Genomic DNA, 25722 nt, shown 5'->3' on the forward strand with positions numbered 1-25722 from the left:
ACGGATCAGTCGTCCTGTCCCCTTGGCAGAAAAACAGCCCCATAGCATGATGTTTCCACCCCCATGCTTCACAGTAGGTATGGTGTTCTTGGGATGCAACTCAGTATTCTTCTTCCTCCAAACACGACGAGTTGAGTTTATACCAAAAAGTTCTACTTTGGTTTCATCTGACCACATGACATTCTCCCAATCCTCTGCTGTATCATCCATGTGCTCTCTGGCAAACTTCAGACGGGCCTGGACATGCACTGGCTTCAGCAGCGGAACACGTCTGGCACTGCGGGATTTGATTCCCTGCCGTTGTAGTGTGTTACTGATGGTGACCTTTGTTACTTTGGTCCCAGCTCTCTGCAGGTCATTCACCAGGTCCCCCCGTGTGGTTCTGGGATCTTTGCTCACCGTTCTCATGATCATTTTGACCCCACGGGATGAGATCTTGCGTGGAGCCCCAGATCGAGGGAGATTATCAGTGGTCTTGTATGTCTTCCATTTTCTGATGATTGCTCCCACAGTTGATTTTTTCACACCAAGCTGCTTGCCTATTGTAGATTCACTCTTCCCAGTCTGGTGCAGGTCTACAATTCTTTTCCTGGTGTCCTTCGAAAGCTCTTTGGTCTTGGCCATGGCGGAGTTTGGAGTCTGACTGGTTGAGGCTGTGGACAGGTGTCTTTTATACAGATGATGAGGTCAAACAGGTGCCATTCATACAGGTAACGAGTGGGGGACAGAAAAGCTTCTTACAGAAGACGTTACAGGTCTGTGAGAGCCAGGGATTTTCCTTGTTTGAGGTGACCGAATACTTATTTTCCACCCTGATTTACGAATAAATTCTTTACAAATCCTACCATGTGAATTCATGGATTTTTTTTTCACATTCTGTCTCTCACAGTTGAAGTGTACCTCTGGTGCAAATTACTGACCTCTGTCATCATTTTAAGTGGGGGAACTTGCACAATCGGTGGCTGACTAAATACTTTTTTGCCCCACTGTATGAGCGGGCGGAGGGAGGTTTGGGGTCTTCACTCACTCCGGTTCTGTTAGCCATCAGGACTGGGGGGCTGGGAGGAGGTGCTGGCCGTCAGATTGGGGTCTGGGATGCGGGGCCTCCCTGCTACTGCAGATAAGGAGGTGGTCTGCTTGCCTCCACCCCACAGAGAAAGGTTACATCTCCTGGGTCTGGTGCGGCTTGCCCCTCTGGGGGCGGGGGTACCTGGACCTGGGATATAGAGTATGTTTGGGGAGTGTGACTGTCTGTGCAGTGTCTGTTTGTGTCTGTCTACACGTTGGGTGAGTGCCGAGTATTTGGTTGTGTATTTGGGGGTGGGAATGCACGTTTGTGTCCACGTGCGCCTGTTCGTCTGTGTCTATATGTCAGGTTGGGACTCAACCTCTCTGGGTACATCTCAGGCCCTCCAAAGTACGGAGGCCTATCTCCCCTCACCACACTCCCTGCCGGTGGCTGATGCCCTCAGACGTTGGTGTGTTGGTGGTTCTTGTCGACTGGGGCTGGGTGCTCATGTACGTACCGGCTCACTCCTGGTGGCCGATTGGCGGGGCCTGGCGCCTGTGGCCCGGTTGGGCCCCTTCCGGGGGGAAGGGTGCCCTCAGGCCTCTGGCCTCTGGGCCTGAAGCTTGGTCCTCTCTGGCACAGCTGGCTGCCGGCAGAGCCCGCGGGCACGCCACTGCAACCCCTTCTGGCCTCTGCTCCGTAGCTGCTGGGTGACCTCTCGTTTGGGGCTCTACTCAGCTCTTCCCAGGAGGGTGGCACGGTTCCCCCCCTTTTGGTGGTCCTCCTCAGGTCCTCGTACTCTGGGGCCTCTGGATGTCTGGAGCCTGGATCTCCTCCATACCTGCTTCATACCCTGGGGGACGGGGCTATGGCTCCCCACACTCCCTAGCAGATCATTACATGGAGAAACCTTTGGAATACAAGCATGCTGATCCACACATTCTCGTTTGGCTCTCGGCGAAGGCGGTTGCACTTTTTCTCCTCTCTTCCTTCCCCTTATCTTCCCTGCTTAGCCTCTTGTGTCCTTGTCCTGTCTCATGTGTATTACTTTCCCTGGAACAGTCTCTCACTGTCGTTCTCTAAACCTAAAAGAGAATTATGGATTTGATCAACTGGTCTCTGAATGATATTGACACCCTTTTCTCAACGAGAAGTCTGGGCTCGGGAGAGCCTGAGTGCCCTGGAGGGACTTTCCCTGCCGGATACACGATGGACGGGTGGCAGAAATGGAGGATCATCTGCCTGGCGGGACTGTCGATCGAGGACGCTGAAGATATCTACCTATTCGGAACCATGATAACAGGGTTCTTGCTGATCGGAGCTGGCTTGGCCTGGCTTATCGGAGAATTAAGAGAGCGGAACTGGCTGTTCAAATCCCCCCAAGGCTGCCCGCTGGGATTGAAACGATGGGACGAGGCGCGACTTCTCACAACGAAAGCAGTATGGCTAACACCTTGGAGATGCTTACAGCTGCCGTGAAGACTCAAAATAACACCATTGAGCATATATTGGGATACATCAAAGAGAGGCCTGCTCAAAATGACAACCTTGAGCGAAAGTTGGATCACATCGCAGAACGGCTCACTGCAGTTGTGGGGTCTCAGAATCACAAGAATGACAACACCACGGAACGGAAGTTTGATACTATCATGGGGAGGCTCGCGGTTCTCCAACGGGAGATTGAGAGACCAGTGTCGGAGTGTTAAAGAACAGCTTTGAAATTCTCCTGAGCTGCTCGCATAAAAGAAAAATCAACAACATCAACATGCGGATACCTAGGTGCCAGCTGCGGGCCCAAGGCTGGAGCCGAACAAAAACTCCCAGATAACGACTGTGTGTTGACTATTCTTCCCATCCCATGCAAGGCCACCTGGGTTGGCTAGCAGACTGTTTACTTAGCCTGATAGGGTGAAGGACACTGTCTCAGCTGAACTCTGGACACGCACACACATACACTGATAAGCACGCACTCATCCCCCTCCCTTTCCAAACGCCTTCGATGCTTGTTTCCTGCGGGGGAACATGGCTGGTCTGTGTGCCGTGCTGGAATGGTAGTGCTGTGCAGGGCGGCTGCTGTCTTCGCTTCGTATTACTCCTCACCCCCCAGTTTTTTTGTTTCCTGTTCTCATGCTGTTGCTGCTCTTGTACTTTCCCATTGTTGTGTATATTTCATTGTTTTTCTGTACCGATCTCCGACTTGTATCCCCATGTAATGTCTGTGTTGTGTCTGTAAGGTCGGGGGGGTCCCATTTCACTGCAGGGCATACCTGCATGTGGCGAATAAAGCTTTGATTGATTGCTTGATTGATTGACAGGTGTGCACACAGGCGTACACACGGGTGTTCACAGACGCAGACCCACACCTTTCTTGGCTGCTGCCTCAAAGCACATTGTGCGCTGTCTATCTTGCGTGCTGCACAATAGCGTTTAATATTTAGTATCTACTGTTATCTACTGCTAGCTAGTTTATTGTGATGGTGCTGTATTTATTATGTTGCTCTTTTTTTTTTGTCTTTCTCCCTGTCCTATCCCCCAGTCATGTCTGTCCCGTTTGTAGCAACCGAAAATACATTAAAATAAATACATAATTATAATAAAGGTCAATCAAATGGACCAATATGGCAAGGCCATGATGATCCACTTGGTAAAGTAAATCCACTTGGCATCTTTCTTGGCTTTAAGACAACAATTCTGATGGCTAAAGATCCAAACGGGACAACAAAAAAGAAAAAAAGATAAACTACAGAAGCCCTTGCAAACCTGATAAAGCTAATCAGAAGAGAATAGAATGACAAGAATCTAATTACCATACAAGTAAATGCAATTTCTGACATTAAAGATGAAATAAACCTTGATGGCAGTGGTGATTTTGACTGTGGCACTATTGTATCCCTTGCTTATGCTGGCAGACTCATGAAAGATTCAGATCATAAAATCATGAAAGTATAGAAAGCTGCAGATGGATGGATTCTTGAAATAATAACCACCAGTACAGAATGTCAAAAAACATCTTTATTGAAAATTTAAAAAAAAAAAAAGAGATTGCAGGAAATTAATACATTCATGTATTTTGGAAATATTTACCGCTTTATACTCCATCTGAGGCAGGAATGTATTTCTCTAATCACAATGGTAACAGCTATATGAACATCATGTAATGCCAACCCATAACGATTCTAAATCCCACTCACACAATTAACACTATCAGAAATAATAATCCCTACCATTTCCACACTAATGAAAGGACACAACTTTGGCATTAGCACTGTCAGAGAACTTATTGCCACAAATGATTGACACCTGCTCCATCCACCCTCCTACAAAACACCTGGAGCTCCCATCTCTTCTCACAGACAAACTAAAAACAATAAGATGATCAAGAAGATTCTAAAAACGCAGCATCTGTCCAAGTTCAGTGAGTATGAAGGTCTGACAACCACATGGCCCAGAATGGCAGTTGATTGGTTTTAATTACTTTGGATTATTCCAGGTTGCAAAGACTGCTTACTGTAGTTTCTATAAACAGAGTCCAAAAGCACAAACAGTCTACATTTGAGCCACACACACAAAAAAAAAAAAAAAAAAAAAAAAAAAAAACAACACAAAGATGTGCAGCTGTTTTAAGGAGAACAAGAACAAATTAATAAAATACAAATCTTCAACACAAGAAGTAGATATAAAAAGGAGAAAATAAAGGTCACAATTTTGATATGTTTATGGACAAAAGACAGAGTCATGTATTTACACACAAGGTTCTGTCAGATTCTGTATGTTCAAATACAAATAGTTAAGAAGCAGAGGTGCTGTGCTTTATCTAACACTGGTCTCTGTAACACCCTCAGGCAGGGAACTGAAAAAATTAACCATACTGTAAACATACTAGGGTGGGTGTGAGTAGGTTACACCTACAAGTTTGAGGAAAAATTAGCAGAATATTTGCAGTTTACCCAAACGGCATCTGTTGACTTGGACAGAAATATTAAGAGTCATTCAATTTCTTGCCAAGGGATGACTACCAAGATGGTGGATACCCTATTCATCAGGCTCTAGCTTGATAGCTAGCATCTTTTACTGACAAATGCTGTCCTTTCATCAGAAATAAAAGCTGCTACAAGTTTTTCAGTGAGCGAGTATACCATGGTAGTGTAAATACTGTTTCAGAAAAAATTGAAAAACCTCCAAAGAGACCATGTCTGCATCATTACTTCTTTAGTATTGATAAGATGTAAATAATGGGCTTCAAGACCCTGCATCCCATACCTTTTCCCTTTAGTTCCCGCACCAAAGCAGAAAAGAAAACCTAACATTAAAAGCAAGCCCCACTGCAAAGCCTGTGTTAAATGCAATACCTATTCCAGGTCTGTGGAACTAATGCAGAGCTTAATAATAATGCAGGTGGACAGCTGGAGGCAGATGGAAGAGCAGCCGAAAAATTACTGATAACCACACTGATACAGAGGAGGAGACCTGGCAGTATTGACCTAACAGGTATGGGTGATGTGCCGGACCCTGTACACTCATTTACAAAAGCACTTACAAAAATAAATATGTACAAGATAAGGTAGTGATGGGCTCTGGCGAAGACATGACCCTGGGCTTTCAGAAAAACAAACTTTTTCTTCCTGTCCCGATCTTCTTAGATTGTTCAGAGTTTTATGAAAAGCTTTTCAGAAAAAAAGTGTTTCAATGGTTTTTCAGTATGTTGCCAATACAAATGCAGTCAGATCAGCCAATGTCAAGGATTAAATGACTTTGTAGGTTAGGTAGTCACAGAGGAGTGCAGGAATGGCCAGCGCCTCCACCTGCTGGGTGCTCATCACTCGACGGAGAGCCATTCTGCACATGTGCTGCAGACTGGCAATGCTACGTGGACACTCCCAGAAGTGCACGCTACCATCACGAGTCCTAAAACATAAATCAAAAGGAGAAAAAACAGAAAACTGAGCTAATATTTCAGAGAGCTCTAAATGTAGTAAGGTGGTGCAAGGAAGGGAAAAAATGATGAGGCTTCCTTATCAAAAGTCAGGACGTGCCCAGGTGTAGTTTAACTTCAAATGTGTGTGTGTTAACAGAGCATCGCCAACATGTTGTGGCATCTTACCCAGCAGCAAGGACACTTCCTTGAGCAGAGAAGGCACAGCAGAGGCCATTAGAGACAGAGGCAATCGCCAGAGGAGCCCTTTCCTCAATGCTCCAGAAGCGAACCAGCCTATGCAGAGAGAGAAACAAAAAAATTAAAAAAAAATTGTCACAACCTAAACCGCAAACATTTTGCTACCACCAGACCAATATCTGACCAGTGACCAAGCCAAATAGTTTCCTGTACTTCTGACTGGTTAACACATTTGTCTTAAACCTTTCAATCTTCCCATTTTTCTCCAACATTCTGAATAATAATGTGGGGATGTTGTGAAGCTTCCTCTCGACACTTTCCCAGCAATTCAGTGCTTGGACAGTTAGCAGTCAGAGTAATTGATAGCCACCTTGTTACAGTCATGTAACCCAGGACAAGCCAAATAGACAAACAGTAGCTCTGTGCTCTCTCTTCAACACTCATGTCTTCTTGGAAGTTTCAGAAGCAAACTGCTGACAGACAAGCTTTTCTGGTATGCTCCAGTTATTACATATCGGCCATGAACAGAGAACAGAGCCTCGACTGTACAAACATACTCTAGAGAGGCCCAAAGACAAACACATGTGGGTTTGTCATGGCTCACTGTAGTTTTGTGTTCTAAAGTATTGTAAATAGACCACTTGCTTATATGCTGCTGAAACTGCTCATGCTGATGCATAAAAAAGATCATTGTCTTGTTTCTCGCCTTCTTTGTCTTTAAATCATTGACCAGACAAAAACAGTGAAAAACAAACAAACAGATTTTAAGAACAAAGAAAAAAAATATATATATAATAAATTATATCAATATTACCTGTCATCTGTAACACTGGCAATGTGTCGGCCATCAGGGCAGAAGCTCACAGAGCGAACCCAGCGGTCATTTGCTCCTCCTGCAAAAATGGGTGAAGGAGGGGGGAAGAGGTGGCTGGGAGAAGACAAAAGCAGAAGTTCATAGAGCATCAGTAATAGAGCTTTTTGTGGGTCCACACACACGGACCAGTACCTCCTGTTTGACTCCCATCACCCTCTGGAACACAAACTTGGAGTAATTAGGACCCTACACCACCGGGCAGAACATGTTCCCTCTAAGCCTGAAGGGGAAAAGAAGGAACACACATGTAAAGGAAGCACTCGAAACGTGCGGCTATCCTAAATGGGCATTCTTAAAGTCAGCAAAGAGGCACAGAAAAGAAGATCAGACACCAGCGAGGGAGGATAAGAAGGACAGACGCAACAACATTGTCATCCCCTATGTAGCCGGTGTATCAGAGAAACTCAGGAGGGTTTTCTCCAAGCATGACATCCCGGTGCATTTCAGACCCAGCAACACACTCAGACAAAAACTGGTTCACCCGAAAGACAAAACGCCAAAACACAGACTTAACAATGTGGTGTATGCTGTACAGTGCAGCGAGGAATGCCCAGACCTCTACATTGGAGAGACCAAACAGCCACTTCACAAGCGCATGGCACAACACAGAAGAGCCACCTCCACAGGACAAGATTCAGCTGTCCATCTGCATCTTAAGGATAAAGGTCACTCTTTCGAGGATGCCAATGTTCACATTTTGGACAGAGAGGACAGATGGTTTGAAAGAGGAGTGAAAGAAGCATCTATGTCCACTGTGAGCGACCATCTTTGAACAGAGGCGGTGATTTACGACACCAACTCTCTGCCATCTATAATCCAGTTTTGAGATCCCTTCCCAGACGCCTTAACACCCACTCACATCCTGGGCCATCTGACCTCAGGAATTCGCATGATAGGGTGGGGCCAGGTTTCACAATGAACTCACCCGAAACTCTGGCTGATTGGGACCCACACCCAGTTCCACACCTTGGCTCAGGCGATTAGAGGATCATCAGGGGGTCCTTTTGTCCCTCTGTGGGGGGACACTCCCACCAGGTTTATATCTGGGACTCTCCACCATTTGACCTTAGAACTGAAGAAGCTTCTCGGATGAGCGGTGAAACGTCTTCAAGTAACTTAAAGAAGTCCAGACGCTTTTCTTTGCAAGCTCCTTTGACTACGATGACCTGGATGACTGAGAACCTTCACAGACAATTTTTGTTGATGCATTATATACCAATACCACGTGAATGTGTTTATGTAACTGCAAAACACAACAGGAAGCTATGGGGGCAGTGTCGCCTATATCGTCTGCTAAGACTGCAGTCAATAGAAACAAAGAAGAACATAGCATGAATGGCAAAACAGAAGGATGGAAGAAGATTGAGGTGGAGACTTAAAATGTGAAAGCATTTCCCAGAAAAACAAAAAACAAAAAGTTGAATGCAGACTTTCCTGCGACAACAGCACTAATGCAATGCGCGAGCATTTAAAATGCTGGCACCCCGGAGCTGTGACGTCAACTCTGAATCGGTCAATTTTAGAGAGTTAAGTTAGTGTGTCGGGTTGATACCTTGTTTTTGTATCAACACATACATAACATAATGCTTAGCAAGGATGATGCTTGCTAAGCAAACATCATTTCAGTTTTGTTAGCCAATGAGTGAATTGTGATAGTAATGCAACAGTAAACCTTATTTTAACATTTTAACATTGCACTCAACAACAAACAAATCCTCCCTAACAAAAGAAAAGTAGTGTTGAAGGCCAAATTGCAATGTATATTTTCATGTCAATTATTGTAACTATTCCACCTGAAATATGTCAGATCACAAGCCATTCCAGTTACTAAGTTATTGTGCTACATGCAGTGTTGGGGAGTAACGTAATACATGTACCGCCGTTACGTATTTAAAATACAAAATATGAGTAACTGTATTCCGTTACAGTTACCGTTTAAAAAGGTGGTATTTAGAATACAGTTACTTTGTTGAAATAAATAGATTACAAGGCGGTACTTCCCCATTTCATATTGTGGCGGGTCAGGACTGTTTGGGTTTTGTTTGACAGCTACGTTCTGTTGTTCCAGGCGGCAGCGTTACGGTTGCCATGGTTACAGGGTGACGCTCTCTCTCTGCGTGTTTTCTGGGTGAGAGAGCGCCTGTTGTTGTTGTGCTAAGCTAATAGGCAGAATGCTACAGGTATAGCTCTAAAGAATGTAGCATCATAGGCAGTGTAGTCCGTGCTGCAGGGAGAATGGACTGCCATACACGTTATGTGTCTGTGAGCGAGGGAGGGAGAAAAAGGAAAAGTACGAGCTGTCATCGAGCAGAAACGGGAGCTGGAAGCATGTAAATATAATAATAACCACTGCAGCCAAGAAGAGAGCCTGACGAGCCCAGTTGTAAGTAAGCTATTAAGACTCGACTGTACACCGTGTTCGTGTTTTCCTCCAAAAACAATAAGCTCCGTTGGAGCAGCCTTTCAACACCTCTCTCTGTCTCTGGCAAGCAAAGTTGACCCAGACAACAAAGTAAAGCTAGTTTTCGGCTACGAGCCCGACACAGAACCCGCCGTATTAGTCAGAGGTCCCTTTACTACGGTTCGGAGCCGCGGACCTTCAGTAACAGTAATAAATCACAGCAATAGTACATTCATGTAGTTGTAAACAGCATGATAATATATTAAGTAATCCAAAGTATTCAGAATACGTTACTCTCATTGAGTAACGTAACGGAATACGTTACAGAATACATTTTGGGGCATGTATTCTGTAATGGAATACATTTTAAAAGTAACCTTCATAACACTGGCTACATGTGCAAATGTACAGATCACATTTTTATAGCACATAGCAACATTCAGGCATTAATATAACACATTTACACATATTCATTGATAGCTGTGTTTTCACAAACATTTCACTTTTATTCGCTACAGAGCCAGGAAAGAGAAGTTGCTTGCTGTTTGTGCACTGCTGAGAAAAAGACAGCTCAGTTTAATTAATTTCTGCTTCTGCTTTAAAAAAGCAGCATTATTGAGGAGCAGTAAGTGGGGCTCACTTGTCAACACTCAGCGTGACGACTGAATGAAGAGTTTTTGGCACTGGGATCACAACTCAGTCATCCACAGAAAGTGCTAACATACATGTGCCGATAACATCTCCCCCACAAAACTCAAACTGCGCCTCTTTAGTAAACCCAGTCAAAAGGCAGCTTTGGGCTGCGGCAGATGTTAGTAAACATGTCTCTAAAACTTCCTTTTGCTTTAAAAGTGCAGTTCTCATTTAAATGACTTGCATAAAACCTAGTGGTGAATAATCATGTCTCAGTAGATTCAACACAGCGAACACTCGGCATTACATTCTTAAGGAGACTAGTGTAAAGCCGTTCGGATTCTCCTCCTCTCCTCTTCTCTTCTCTTTTCCTAAGTCCTTATCTCACCTTTCCTTGATCTCAATTAAACCTCAACGTCAAGGAAACAAGTTGGGCAAAGCCAATGGGGGACTTTTGGAACACTTTCTCTAAAGGAGATTTAATTTATTTTAGTTTACTTAGGGCTGCCGCTCAAAAGAGCAACATTTTGTTTACCAAACAAATGTGTACTAACATAATATTGAATATCTGTGTTGTTTGGATTTCTTCTTACCCCAGTTCCAGGAGGACTGTGGCCTTATGGTGGTCCCAGACAATCACTCGGGTGTCATAAGAGGCGGTAGCTAACAATGCTCCATCTGGTGAAAACTCACAAGACACCACATCATGGTGATGTCCCTCCAACTTTCGGATCAGCGTGAACTTATCCATGTTCCATAGGAACACCTGCAATAAAGAACGACACGTTATAGCCCATGGAATGATTTAGACTGTATGACTATAGATGTGTTATCTTACACTAATTATCACTAGATGCACAAAAATCAATTAGAAATTAAATTAATTAAATTAAAAGGAATTAAATCAGAAAAATAGTTATGCTCAAATTATGCTCAGTGTCACTATAATGCTTTGTAACCTTAAACCAGGCAGAAAAAATAAATAGCAGAGCCTTGCTAACGTGCAGTGTGCTACACATCACCAACACTATGCCAAATGAACACTTTCCTACAATGACAATAAAAATATCATTTATATAACTGTAAAGATTCTACATTAGAATTTACATTCATACATCTTTCATTACATCAGTAAATGAGCTAAATGTATACTAGTTTAATAAAAAGTCTACACAAAAAAGAGAAAATAAAACAAGTAGTAACTTAAGGTAACATAAAGTTACTCCACTGGTTTCCCCTTTCAGAGATTTAGTTCACTGTGTTTACAATAGGCTCGCATCTCCGGCAGAAGCCTACGAAGAGAGACTGCAAGAGAAAAGAATATTTATGGCCAAAGGATCGATACCTCTGGCAGAGTACACATATGCACGCACATGCGATTCGCGCGTGCCCGCACACACAAACAGACACGCACATACAGGCACACAAACACACACACACACACTCACACGCAAAAAGTGACAATCTGCATAAGCCATGTCAGCCATGGTCAGAATGTTTATTAATAATGTCTTTGATTTGTGGCATTTATCACAGAACTGTACGAGTATGAAACCTTTAGGGCCTGCCACTGACTAATTATAGGAAACTATAAATGATGCTGGTCGTTAAAACCTTATTTAATGGTCTATAAAAATACAGCTTGCAATCTAATACTACTGTTTAATCTTTCTGTATCTTTTCTTTTTTTTGTCGTCATTTTTCAGTTAAAAGAAACATTTTTCACAGCTGAATTCCTAAAATGATGGCAGAAAGGTTGAGGTAAAAAAAAAGAAAAAAGAAAGAGCATAAAGTATTGCTGCTCCCTTTTATTTGCTTAGCGATGGCAGTGCATGTGTGTTTGGGTGGGGGGTGGAGACTAGGGCCACCATTTACATGACAGTTTTAAAACTACAATTAATAAAGTAAATAGAGCAACCGCGACAGCAGAAGTAGACAGACACGGAGCAGCACCTACGTACAGAATGACCTTGCAGGTCAGGATGCCAGGCTGCCCCTGGCCAGGCCTTTGGGCATTGCGCACTGTGCGTCCATGGTTTACACCAGCTGCTCAAAATGTCAGCGCAGCGCTCCTTTCAAAACCAATCACACACTGAGTTTTACCACCACCTGTGACAAGGAGAGCAAGACACACACTGTAGGGACATAAAACCTAACAAAACTATCACCACGTTAAGAGTAATCTTGGTTTGTGATACTATGCATAAGGTTAGCCAAAGCTGGCCAGTCCATGGAATTGCTATTCAGCATATGTTTGACTTGTAAATGATTTACAATGATTTCGATTTTTTTAAAATGAAAAGAGTATTTTTGGGGCAATTTATGTTTAAGTTAAACATTCCCCAGTATTAAAGAGGTTTTTTTTGTTTTGCCTCTCCCACTTCCATGTCCATACTACAAGATTAACTTCAGCTATATAACATTCATAAAAACAATTGTTTTCTTCATACATACTTCAGAACAAAATCCCTTTTTCACAGCATACAAAAGCCAAACAGAATCTAGATCCAAGCACTTGACTGTTGACACCGAGCACAGTTTATATTAAAGGTAGACAAAGAGGTTATGGGGTCTAATTGAGGTTTGATTGAGCATAACTGATCACAAGCAACTGCACAAGATTAGCTAGGACACTCATAAAAATAAGTACAAAGGAACTTGTTTACGCACCGACTTTCCTGCACCAACCGAGCACAGAATGGAAGAGTCAGGGGAGAAGGCGCTGCAGTACACCCAGTTCTGATGGCCCCTCAAAACCTTCACCATATTACCTACAAGAGAAAATGACCAGGCTCATTACTCTCAGTGCAACATTTCTGTCACAACCTATATGCCAGTCTTACATTTTGATCATGTTTATATTGTTTTTGTTTTATTTAATCAATATTTAACCAGGATATTTAGTTTCCCGTGAAGATCGTGATTAGAAATAACTGGTCACTATATTTTTGAACCACTGCCGTGTTAAGAGTTAAGTGTTAGCTGCATATTTGCTAAAATTGCTGCTACTCATCTACTAAAAACTAAGCAATTGGTCTTTTCACAACACTTATTTACACTGCACTTTTATTTTGCGATATTACTTAGTTGCATTAACATTTTTAACTGACACAATGTATGGAAGGATTCAGGGTTCTGGTGTTGCATCCAAGGTTCCCATGATCTGCAAATACTCTCAAGGCAGCATGTGGTTAGTGTTTTAAGTGGGATTCATGGTTCAGCATGGGTAGCGTTCTGGGGTTGGGCCTGCAAAGAGCTCCATTGTCAGATAGAGGCAGTTTACAAAGTTTGTGGTACAACTGGTCTATGGGTCACGCTTGCTTGTGCTATGTTGGTCTGCTAGCAAGCTGCAGAGAAGAGCGAAGTTACAACATACAAATTGCTGATGTGAAACAGAGTGTTAAAAACAATGGAAAGTGCTTACTGCAGCTAGTTTTGCTTTTTGCAATTCTTCCATTCCTAGTGAACTTTGTTATTGCTTCCCTTTCTTATTCTGGCCCACTTGTCAACCAATAACCAGACACAGAGGTCATGTGTATCCAGTGATGTGCAGCTAGGATTTTGGAAAACTGCAGGACTTTGTGTGTCAGGATGTCTGCTCTGCTAACTATCTAAACAGCAGTATGAATGCAAACAGATGCATTATTTGACATAAATTAATCTTGAAGCAGCACCTGGGTAATGTCAGGTTGCATTTTCTCAACATTAAAAAATATAATAATAATAATAATAATAATAATAATAATAATAATAATAATAGGGACTATATCACTTCACTTCTTCATTCTGAACTCAGTGTAACTGTAAACACTGTTTGCTTTTCTGGTTTTAAAGACCAGGGGCCCTTAACTGTGAACAGCATGGTCTCAGTTAAGAAATGAAGCTATTACTTATTTGCACTGGAAAGAAAAGCAAAGAATAAGGTTGGTTTTAAAATCAAAAACAGCTCATCCACTTACCATCATCTTTGAGATCCCATACACGAAGGGTCTTATCTCTGGATGCTGACACCAGCATCAGACTGCCATCAGGAGCAAAAGTTAAGTCTCGAACTACATCTGTATGATCCATCAGATTCAGCAGCAGTTTTCCTACAGAAAGCAAACCAAAGAAAGTAGATTAAAAGAAATGTCAGTCTTCAAAGGCAACAACACAATTTCAGTTCTAAAGCTCCAGCTTTGTTTGTTTCAGGGACGAAAACCACAAGGTTAAAAATGAACGAAAAACAGATTTTAATTGCCAACTGAAAATTAAGAAAAAATACACTTGTGTTGCAGATAACAATGGTACCTGAAAGGCAGGCATAATCAAGGACATAAGGTGTTAACTTGACTTTCTTTTGGAGCATTTAGCCCTAGGGGTTGGGTGAGATGGAGAGATTGCTGATTTCTCACGGTGCCTCCAAAGTGACATTTTTTTTTCTTTTTTTCCAATTTTTTTTAATTAAGAACAAAATCCGACATCTATAATTCCACAGAAGCCACACATTAATCAGATAAATACTTTTAGAAATTTTGTTCGTTCACTGCAAAGCCGACCTATAGAACTGTAGTTCCATCTCCAGCTTTAAATTGGTCGTATATTTGTATATCTTCCCAATCTACAAACCAAATACCAAAAAGAATTTTTTTTTTTTTTTTTAAAAAGTCTCTAAAGGACTGTTGTTTCACGGCATTTTAAACTCTAAGGTAAAAATCCTATAATAATACAGAGAAATTTTAATTGCAGCATTGATGAAACTGGGATGGGGTTATCACAAGGGACAGGAAAATTAGTGGTACTACAAGGAAACAGCTAGAGAAACATTTAACAAATTAATTAGCTTAATTGGCAACATTGTGTGCCCGAGGTACCATCTGGCTGGTTATCAGTGATCAGTTTTCTGACGGTATGGGGGCACACTAGTGCCTATGGAATTGGCAACTTGCACATCTGGAAAGACCATTAACCTCCTAAGACCTGGCGTCCACATATGTGGACATCACATTTCGGGTTATTAAGACCACAATAATAAATTTTGCACTACAAGGGCCTGATATCCACTTACGAGGACACTGTTCTATCGAAATTTTAAATGAATACCCTCATATGTAGATCTCATTTTTCTCAGAAACAAAAATCAGGTAAAAAAAATAAATCTGGTAATTCTTTGTTTTTACATTCATCAGGTCCCAATATGCCCAAATATCTATTTAAAAACTAATCATGCATATCAAGAAATAAAAAAAAAAATCAGTTTAAACCTTTGATATATTTCCAATGCAAATCTAATGCAAATAAAATGCCCAACATTTGCAGAGTTGGGTTTATATTTCATAGATTCATTTATCTAACATGATTATCAACTGGTGAAGCTTTAGAGAGCTACTTCTAATTAATGATGATGTGTTCTCACCAGTGTAAACATCCCAAATCTTGATGCGACCATTGTTGAGGCCTGTTGCCAGGAGCAACTGATCCTGTCCAAACTTGAAGCGATGCCACTCAATGTTGACACAGCGGCTGTGCTTTTCTGGTACTGAGGAACCAAAGGCCAATCCCCAGACAATATCACCACAATCTATGGCGTGTTCTGGTGGCTGGCCTGCTGCTGGGACTACTTGACCACCATTGCTGCTCTGACGAGACAAATGCCGAGGGCTCAAGGCATTGGTATCCTCTTCTCCATGGCCCACTGAACTACAGCAAAAAAGAGTGGAGAAAGAAGGATGTCAATTATGGAACATGGTCAAAGAAAGGAAAGGTAAAAAGCTAATACAAGTCTAAAACATGTAGCCTAACTTTGGTAGATGTTTCCAGTAGAGCTGCAGTGATACAGAGTAACTCGAATAACTTGATTATGAGAAACCATTGATGCAAATTCCTTGCTATGATGTTTTATTTAAATCCATATAACCAATGTACTAGTCAGTAGTGACCATGTGTCCATGAGCACAGTGTGACGTATCACATGTGTAGCAGCCATGATTTGATGGCGGGATGGAGGCAATTGCTCTTGGGTATACATGAGGCCCAGTTTTAAGGAAAGATTGACTGCAGCAATCTACTGCAGATGTCAAGAGATCTTAGTTTCCTTAACAAAAACAGATGACACACTCCCTTTTTTCATAGTTCATCTATAAGCAGTAATTAAGTAAGTTTGTTTATCTCGGTGTAAAACCACCCCAAAAATTTTCACAGGGTAAAGAAGGAGGCCTGAATTTCCTTGGCTTGGCTCAACTGATGGAGCTGGTTGTCCTGGAGTAGTTGGTGGTGGAGCTTCCGGTAGGCACCACCCAGTGTGTCTGCTGCCACCGGCCCACCAGATTGGACGAGGCGGTAGCCCTGGCAGGGGGCCATCTAGTGGCCCGGCAAATGTGAGTCGCTGGGGCTGTTACATCCGTTGCCACGGCGGCTGGTGGAAGCAGAGCATCGGCCACTTTCTCCAACTAACCTAGGCTGTATCCCAATTCAGGGTCTGCAAGCTCAAAGGCCGCGTTTTAAGGCCGATTACGTCACAGCGACACGACGAAGGCTGTCCCAATTCAAAGGCTGCTCGAAATGCAGCCTCAAATGCGTCCTTCATTTCCCTGAATTTTAAGGACGTGGCGGTGTAGACTTCGTGGCCCAACATATCCCAGAATGCATAGCGCGACGGTGGGTGTGGATAATTTTGCTGGAAAAAAAACGGCGGAAGACGGGCGCCCGAAGAGTAAACTTTTAAAAGTAAGTACTCAATATTATGTCACTTATTTATGTGCAAATGTTTAATAATGAAGAACAAAACATTAATGTTGGCCACATGTCAGCAAAGTTATGTGACATTAGTGATGTTTGTACTAACTTGGTTTTAAAGCCTTTACTTTAAAATATACGCCGTTCAATAGTCGACCTTAATCTTACAGAGAATGTGATGATTTTATGGATAATTAAAGTCAGTCATACATCCACAAACACAACAGTCCTGCGGTCCTGAATATCACGGCACAAGCAGGATTCACTGCACTGTTAATGTTAGCTTTGTTATATTGCTGCCTCTGTTCGGTGGTGTCGAGCCAAACGGACTTTAACGTGTGTTTGAAGGAGCTGATGGTTCACTGGTTAAAGTGAAATAAAGATGCTTTAATCAAAGCAGTCACACATGTGTCCACTGTAGCATCTGGGAACTCTTCTTGTTTAGCACTCGTAATAACACAAACACTAAATCCTCCTTCACTCCTCGCATTCCACCAGTGTGTGAATACTAGAGTGAATGAATAGTGGCATTGTAAAGCGCTTTGGGTGCCTTGAAAAGCGCTATATAAATCCATTATTATTATTATTATTATATTCTGAGGTAAGTTGATCTATAGTGTTACATCATATTCTATAAGGATGTTATGTGTTTGTATACTTTCTGCCCAGTTTGACCCATTTAGCAGAAGTCAGCCTGTTTAAGGCTCTGATATCTATTCTGTATGACTTACAGCAGTTATGACATGGTCTGATTTTCTCACCCAATAAACAAATATTTAATATATCAGTCTACTCTTCATTTCATCAAAAACAGTTATCACAGCTCGTACATTTGCTTTTTCCACATATATGTAAGCATTGAGACAAATGTAATAATGCCAACATACTGAAAGAACAGTATTTGTCTCTTTTATATGATACATCTATATATACACTGTCAAAGATACTTGAGTGTCTTTGAGTGAAGATTTAAGGTGATAGGATATATAAATAACTGCAACTTGAATCTTTACTGAAGCTCAGTATTTGACACAGAGTTCAACCCTCCGACTCCCTCCCCCGACCCAAGAGAGACTTACTGCGTACTGGTAAGGTGCCAAAGCGTTATACAACAGGCTATGGTTCATAAATATCCTATGGTACCAGTGGAAATTTTATATATGGGCAAAACTTAGAGGCTGAATGCTACGGTTAGCACGCACCTATTGAATATGAGAATGAACCAGCATGGTTTCAGTAGGCTAATAGGGCAGTGTGTAGGGGTGTGTTCTCGACACAGGTCTGTGCTGAGCTCAGCGGTGACATGAGATCGTTCGACATGGACTCTGGGGAGGAGGAAATGGCAGGGCCTTCATGGGAGACCCCGCCAGCTCCAGCAATTAGCTCCAATGAAGGTGGAGCTGGTGAACCAGCTGGCTGTTCCAAAAGCACCTTTGCAGTGCCACAGCGCACTTGTCTTGCAAAGAGTGTGGTACATGCACAGTTTCAGGTCATCTCTTGAGTTGGGATGCCGAAAGAGATACCAACTGACCAGGGCACATTGTTTATGTCTAGGACACCTAAAGAGGTGTACGAATTACTGGCCATTAAATCTGTTCAGACCGGTGTCTACCACCTTCAGACAGACGGGTTGGTGGAGAGGCTGAATAAGCCTTTGAAATCCATGATTCGTAAGATCATATAAGAGGATGAACGCAATTGGAACCGCTGGCTGGACCCTCTGTTGTTTACACTGCCAGAGTTCCCTAGGACTAGGATTGTCTCCCTTTGAATTTCTCCTCAGCAGGAAGCCACATGGGGTGTTGGACCTAAATAAAGAAAACTGTGAGGAAGGGCCAAACCCTGGTAAGAATGAAATTCAATACATTCTGGACTTGAGAGCAAAGCAATACACACTGGGGAGGTTATCTGAGAAAATGTGCTCTAGGTCCAAGAACATCAGCAGCTCTTGTATTACACACTTCTTTTAGCTCAAAGTTACTCGCCACGTGTCAAGGATCCTACATGGTCACACCCTATATGATAAAACCCAACAAAAATAAAGTTTGCGTAAAGATCAGAGCTACCAGACCAGTTGACGCGCATGTTCCAGAATCTATAGATTACAAGTACAATCTATACTTTACTCAATACACATCAGCTGAGTGGTTTCAAATATTTTCAAAACAAATAGCAAACAGACTCAATTTGGCAAAAAATCAAAAATCATGAGGTTATAGATTTCTTCAGGGTGACTTAGATGTTCTGTAAAACAGTTTAAACTTGTACATCGTCTTCATTGATCTAATGACAAGTTATCAAAAGTTCAAAGAGATCCTACATGTAACCAATGCAGTCACACTACTGCATCCTTGTTATTTCCAAAACTACATACAATTTTTGGAATTCCTTTTTGAGACCCTAACCTGTCGTTCACTGCATCATTAATAGCAGAGTAATAGAACTTGTGAGGTGTCTTGAAAAGCATTTACAAATAAAATGTATTACTATTAACTTAAACTCCACAATGCTGTAAAACATGTCACATATTTATTAACTCCAACTCAAAATGTGATGTTGACCTCACTAAATGGAACAAAATTCCTCTTTGCCTGTATGCACAAACTGCACACAACACTCTGTTGGAAAGCAGAAAATAGAATGTCATTAAAGACTTCTTAGGAATCTATTTTGTTAATATAATATTTATAATATTGATTCTCTCATTAAACAAAGAATTTTTTTGTTACTGCATAATTTCATATTAAAGTGGTATATCTGGTCAAATGGCACCAAGTGGATGCAGGACTTATTTCTGTTTTTTTTGTTTGTTTTTTATTGTTCTGTTTGACTGTTTGAGTGTCTGAAGAGCAAAAGCATGAGACTGGAAATATTACACTGATTAATTTAATTAACAAGTACCCAAAATTAACAGTCCCATTAATAACTGCATTTTGAAAGCCATGTGGTCAGGGGTGGAAATAGAAAATGTTCCTGGAGAAAATTTTGCATCTGCCACAGAAATGTAACACCACATTGAGTTTTGCTCTTTCTTCTAATAAAGGCATTTAGAGCAGACTAGCAGCAACCCACGCTGCCTACGACAGGTCAGGAGTGTAAACTGAACATAGTTTTTTCTGTTCAAATTTAAACCCACCACGTAGGCTTGTGCATTCTTCCAATTTACAAGCCCATCCATAAATTTACCCCCATTTGGCCAGTGGCAGGAGCTAATTTCCACCCCTGCATGTGGTATTCTGTCATTCAACCTACTGAAGACAGAAAGAAATATGAATTTTACCAAAAGGCAGTTTTCACTGTGTACCATCTCTGCAGAAATGTGACTAAAAGCCCTAAACACTGGAATCTGCTCTCTAAAAAGGAAAACATGATACATTATTGTATGCATCTTGCATTTGAAGTCTCCTCTTCACTGCCTCTGAAGCTCCCTTAAGTTTAGTTCAGCTCAGCTGATCACCAATATTGCTGTAGAGCAGGACTAGGTGAGGCTTGGCTCTAAAGACTGCATACCATACCACCTTTATTTATAAAGCACTTTAACATAAAACCAGAGTTCACAAAGTGCTGTACATGCTAATAGCATAAATAAATAAAAATTAAAATGAGATAAGATAAGATAAGATAAAATAAAAAACTAAAATAAATTGAATTGAAACATGTTAAAACAAATAAATAAATAGAGTCAACCCCTCTAATCAATGCCAAAGGCTTCAGCGAATAAATATGTTTTAAGAAGACTTTTAAATTCAGAAAGAGAGGAAGCCTGCCTAACATGCAAAGGTAGATCATTCCACAACTTTGGAGCAACTACAGAAAAAGCACGATCACCTTTAAATTTAAACTTAGTTTTTGGTACCTTAAGGAGCTGCTGATTGGCGGACCTAAGGGAACGGGCAGGTGTATATGGTTGTAGTAGCTCCGAGAGGTAGGGGGGGCCAGGCCATTAAGAGATCAGAGCAAATAAGAGAATTTTAAAAACAATCCTAAAATGTACAGGTAGCCAGTGGAGTGAAATTAAAATTGGGGTAATGTGCTCAGACTTTTTTGTTCCAGTTAAAAGACGTGCTGCAGCATTTTGCACAACCTGCAGGCGCCTAATGGACGCATCACTAACCCCAAAATAAAGTGCGTTACAATAATCCAGCCTAGAAGTAACAAAGGCATGGATTACTGTCTCAAAATCCTGTTTCGATAAGATAGGCTTTATTTTGGCTAATTTTCTCAAATGAAAAAAGCTAGATCTTACAACAGCTCTGACCTGGCTTTCAAATTTAAGATTTGCCTCTATTTTAACTCCCAGATTAGTGATGACTGGTTTAACATACTGTGCCAGCGACCCAAGATCTATAATAGAGGCCTCAGAAGCGCCACCAAAAACCATCACTTCTGTTTTCTGTTCATTAAAATGTAAAAAGTTCAAAGCCATCCAGGCATCTGAGCAGCGGGTCTACTGAGAAGCCATTTATCTTTTTAAGTGGGAAATAAATCTGGGAGTCATCGGCATAGCAGTGGAAAGAAATCCCACGTTTCCTGAAAATAGACCCAAGGGGTAGGAGATATAGAGAGAAAAGAAGCGGTCCTAAAACTGAACCCTGTGGGACCCCACATTGAAGAGAAGCAGCAGAGGATACAAACTCCCCGAGTTTCACAGAGAAAGTTCGCTCTGCCAAATAGGATCTGAACCACTGCAGTGCGGTACTCCTAATACCCACCAACTGCTCTAAACGGGAAATTAAAATATTATGATCCACTGTATCAAAAGCAGCAGTTAAATCTAACAGCACGATAATAACACAGTCACCTGAGTCATTTGCCAAAAACACATCATTAAAAACTCTTAAAAGGGCAGATTCGGTACTATGTAAAGCTTTAGATTGGAAAACTTCTAAAATACCTTGTTCTTCTAGGAAGGACATTAATTGCTTATAAACTACCTTTTCAAGAATCTTTGAGATAAAAGGCAGTTTGGAAATAGGTCTGTAATTCGCAATAATATCAGGATCAAGAGCAGGTTTCTTGAGTAGAGGCTGAATCACTGCATGCATGAAAAAGATTACATAACAGAGCCAAAGTTTTGGCACCATGCTTGCAGCTTTGAGCCATCCACTACTGCCAATAGCGTCACACTCGCTCGGACAACATTTCATATACATTTGCCAGCAATTATTTGCAAACATTTGCCAATCTGTCCGAGATTGTCTGCAGTCTGTAGTCTGTACAAGTCCAACTAAGATTAGCTGGCAACGGGTTGCCTCTCATCAAGCAACCTGTACAATTGCCTTGCAATTGAAATTGCAAGTAGTTGCACAATAATTCAGTGTGCAGCACCCTCAACCTCTGCGTGACTGCCTACTTACAATCAGTTACAGATAGAAAATCAAGTGTTATCACACAGAGGCTGCTGTCCTTCTTTTCCTCTAGTGTCACTGGGGCCCAACAGGCACTTCTTTCTAAAGATAACTTCAACATGTGGCTCAGAGTCACAAGACCCTGGTAAGCGGAAAAACACCCCATTAAGCAGAAAGTGAGCTGGTAATTCAAACCATGTGTTCTCGGCACTGACAAATACATCTGATCTTTTAGCTTGAGGTCGGCAGAGACTGATTCAGAAGACAATTAAACAGCTAGAAAGCATACAGAGTTTTACGTGTATGTAATCATGTAAAACTCATTCTGCTCTCCATCCTGCAACACAGAACAGCAGCTCATGCACCAATGTAATACTAATGACAAAATTCAGCTGGCTGTTAATCTCAAGAATTTGCACATTTCCACAATACCAGCCATTTGTTACCTAAAAGCAGTTTTCAACATGGAGGAGGAGCAGCTGTAACTGTGAGCCCCTCCTGCATGGCTGAGCTCCTCACCCCATCTCTAAAAGAGATGCCAGCCACCCTTCGGATAAAGCTCATTTCCATCACTTGTATATGCAATGTACAACGGACAGTACAGTGTCCGCATCACTGTAGCCGAAGCCGCAATCTGTCTGTTGATCTATCCCTCCCCTCTCAAATAAGACCATGAGATACTTGAACTCCCCCACTTGGGGCAGCAACTTATCCGTGACCCAGAGTGGGCAATCCACTCTTTTCTGGCTGAGGACCATGGCCTCAGACTTGGAGGTGCTGATTCTCATTCCTGCTGCTTCTGTATGAATGTCAAAATTAAATCATGCCCCCCCCAAAAAAAAGCAGCCCAGCAATGGTAAATGCTCTGTTGTATGAGATAGCACAAAAATTAAATTGTAATCCAATCAAAAAATAATTAAATTAATTATCCTAAAAGCCTCAGTGTCTCATTTTTTTCCATAAATTTGAAGATTTTTATAATTAGTTGGGGGGTTATCTAAGAAGCAAAACAACAACACAGAAAACATGTACTCCATTACTATAAAAAAAAAAACAAAACAGGAAAACATACTACCAAGGTAGTTATGCTAGTGATATAAAAAGTGCTAAGAAACTTACAAGCTGTTCAGGCATTTTGTCCAAGGGATAAGCCTGACAATGCGATGCCCCTGAGACCAAGCAAAGTAGGAACCATTGGGTGCAAAGGCCACTGTCCAAGCTTCACGCCCAGACTTCTGGTCAAAGGGAGCAACAGGCACCAGGAGTTCGCCAATGAACTTTGCCTTACCTGGAAAAAGCAATAACATAACTTTTTTTCAGCTACATTCTGTAACAAACTGAATGTGTGTCATTTTTCAGCCCAAATAATACACATGAAACTAACTTCTTTATCTGGCACAGACCCAGTTTGTTCACTGGTGCAGATACCTGACTGGCTAATGTGTAAACCATACCATTTGTACAACAGGGGAGGGGGGGAGACATCTCATCTCATTCTCTCAGCTATAATGGGCTATACGCTGATATATGAACTGTCTACAATTAACCTCCGCAGATCCACTATTAACTTTTTACGTTTGGAAATGTACTTTTTTCAAGTCCATTTCTACAGCATATCAAAGTCTACGTGGCAAAGTAACCTTTGGTTAACTTAAGTCTTAAATTCCGGACACACAACATACTGGCAGTTTCATAACTGCATTCTTCACATAGCGCACAAAATGGAATCTTTGTGCTCAGGTCTGTATATATATCGGGGTTACTTGGTAAGACCAATATATAAGTTAATGTCAACACATTTTTGCAACAAGTAAAATAACAGCAACAATAAAACAAATACTGCATTGTGTACATGAGTGAGTAGATAAATATAACTCCGACAACGTCTATACAGTTATGAAGGTTGTCTTTCTGGGTGCAAGAATGTGTGAAGGTACGTGCATTAAGTAAACCACTAAAGGCCTACATGGGGCTGACGTTTATCAATTCTGATTTTAGGATTAAATAAGACGTTTAGTACCTAACTACGGTTATAGCTAATAAATAAGCAATAAATAAAAGTAACAGTTAACATGCTAAAGCTATGAGCTCGGTTTATTAGCCAAGCAACGTTGGCGTGCAAGCACGCACGTACATCCCTGGGCGGCTATGGTTCTCGCTGTTGTAGGAAGAATGGCTCTCAGCCAGTGTTTGCATCAGCAAACCAGCAACAGGGAAACGCTGCACTAACGTATAAAACGGCTTTATCGTGGATATGCGTCGAAATAACCAACCGCACTGAGCTAATATAACAGCAGGGATATAAACCCAAGAAACACTGACAAATAAACGACATCTCTTAACTTAATTAAACTTTGCTTTACCGGTTTAAGCTAAGTAGCCACTAATTCGACATCTTATTTAGTAACAATGTTTTGAAAGTCCACATAGTCTGGTGGAAACAAAAAAAAGTTTTACAGTTCGGCATTAGATAAAAAGCACTAAGACTAAAATACCAGGACATCGTTCAGCGTTCTCACCTGCATTCACAAAAATACATGTAAAATGTTTTACTTACCTATATCATTTTCGTTCACAGAATCTGGGAAGCTTGCCATCTAAATAAGGGCACAGACCTAAGAAAAAGTCGGACACGCACTATGAAACAAAGATGTTTGACAGAAATCTGGGTGCGGATTTATACGGCGAATTTTTCGTTAAAAACGTATGCTAAATTCCGTTAAATCCCTCCGCCAAGCTTCACGTCTGGGGTGGAAAATACAATCTTCGTTTGGCGCGTCTTTTTACTTGAGTCCTTCGGCAGTAGACGTTATCTTTGAATCTATAATTATATTGGTAGTGTTTTAAAACGCCGCGTTAAAAACTATATGACTCGCTACGCTTTAGATTTCTTACGATCCGTAAAAATACAATGGCTGCTAACTGAACGGTACAAAGGCTGAATAACGCCGTGGGAGGGGTTACATTCTACGTCAGCACAGTTGCCATGGCAATTTAGCCCCCTCCCCACACACACCCCTTTTTGTCTGACGTGTCCTGCGCATCCAGTCATTTGACGTTGTCGGCAACTAACAAAATGGCGCACCCGTAACCATCTGATGGAACACTTTTTCATGTTTATGTCACAATTGACGCCACTCACAGACAACTGCTCAGTTTACCAGTATATCTTTAAAAATTACAATATTGTTTTCAATTCATTTCGGTTTTATTTATTTAGCACCAATTCCCAACAACAGTTGCCTCAAGAAAAATATCTTACAACAATACAGAGAAAATTGTCCCGATTATCGATTATCCCCTATTAGCAAGCGCTTGGTGGCAGTGGGAAGGAAATACTCCCTTTTAATAGGAATAAACTTCAGTCAGAACCAGGCCCGGGAAGGAGCAGCCATCTGCCATGACTGGTTGGGGGTGAGAGGAGGAAAACAGGACAAGACATCCTGTAGAAGAGAGCCAGAGATTAATAATAACTAATGATTAAATGGTAAATGGCCTGTATTTGTATAGCACTTTTACTAGTCCCCCCTAGGGACTCCAAAGCGCTTTACACACCCAGTCATCCACTCATTCACACACACATTCACACACTGGTGGAGGCAGCTACAATTGTAGCCACAGTTGCCCTGG

At 41.7% G+C, this 25722-nt stretch overlaps 1 protein-coding gene across 2 annotated transcripts; it reads right to left on the bottom strand.

The window, feature by feature from the left end:
- Window positions 1-4003: 4003 nt before the first annotated feature.
- On the bottom strand, window positions 4004-25054 carry wsb1 (WD repeat and SOCS box containing 1). 2 transcript variants are annotated; one of them, XM_006799296.3, is made up of 9 exons: window positions 24650-25051; window positions 23212-23380; window positions 15426-15709; window positions 13990-14121; window positions 12701-12801; window positions 10624-10796; window positions 6937-7050; window positions 6111-6218; window positions 4004-5914 (listed from the first exon to the last, which is right to left on the bottom strand). In XM_006799296.3, exons 1-9 carry the CDS (start codon window positions 24687-24689, stop codon window positions 5752-5754), a joined length of 1284 nt encoding a protein of 427 aa, XP_006799359.1. In that variant the 5' UTR covers window positions 24690-25051; the 3' UTR covers window positions 4004-5751. The 2 variants fall into 2 exon arrangements, with proteins under 2 accessions (XP_006799359.1, XP_087697791.1); XM_087841665.1 differs by lacking the exons at window positions 4004-5914; window positions 6111-6218; window positions 6937-7050 and adding an exon at window positions 7905-8178 and having other exon boundaries at window positions 24650-25054.
- Window positions 25055-25722: the final 668 nt, after the last annotated feature.

This window comes from Neolamprologus brichardi, chromosome 1 (genome assembly GCF_056152115.1).
Source record: "Neolamprologus brichardi isolate AB-2024 chromosome 1, ASM5615211v1, whole genome shotgun sequence".
NCBI lineage: Eukaryota > Metazoa > Chordata > Actinopteri > Cichliformes > Cichlidae > Neolamprologus > Neolamprologus brichardi.

Excerpts from the sequence above, each read along its gene's own strand:
- wsb1 (XM_006799296.3), bottom strand. The coding sequence starts at position 24,689 with ATGGCAAGCTTCCCAGATTCTGTGAACGAAAATGATATAG. Across the intron at positions 10,797-12,700 it reads CGGTTGGTGCAGGAAAGTCG|GTGTTCCTATGGAACATGGA; the intron begins GTGCGTAAACAA and ends TCTTTATTGCAG. Across the intron at positions 6,219-6,936 it reads GCCAGTGTTACAGATGACAG|GCTGGTTCGCTTCTGGAGCA; the intron begins GTAATATTGATA and ends CTCTCTGCATAG.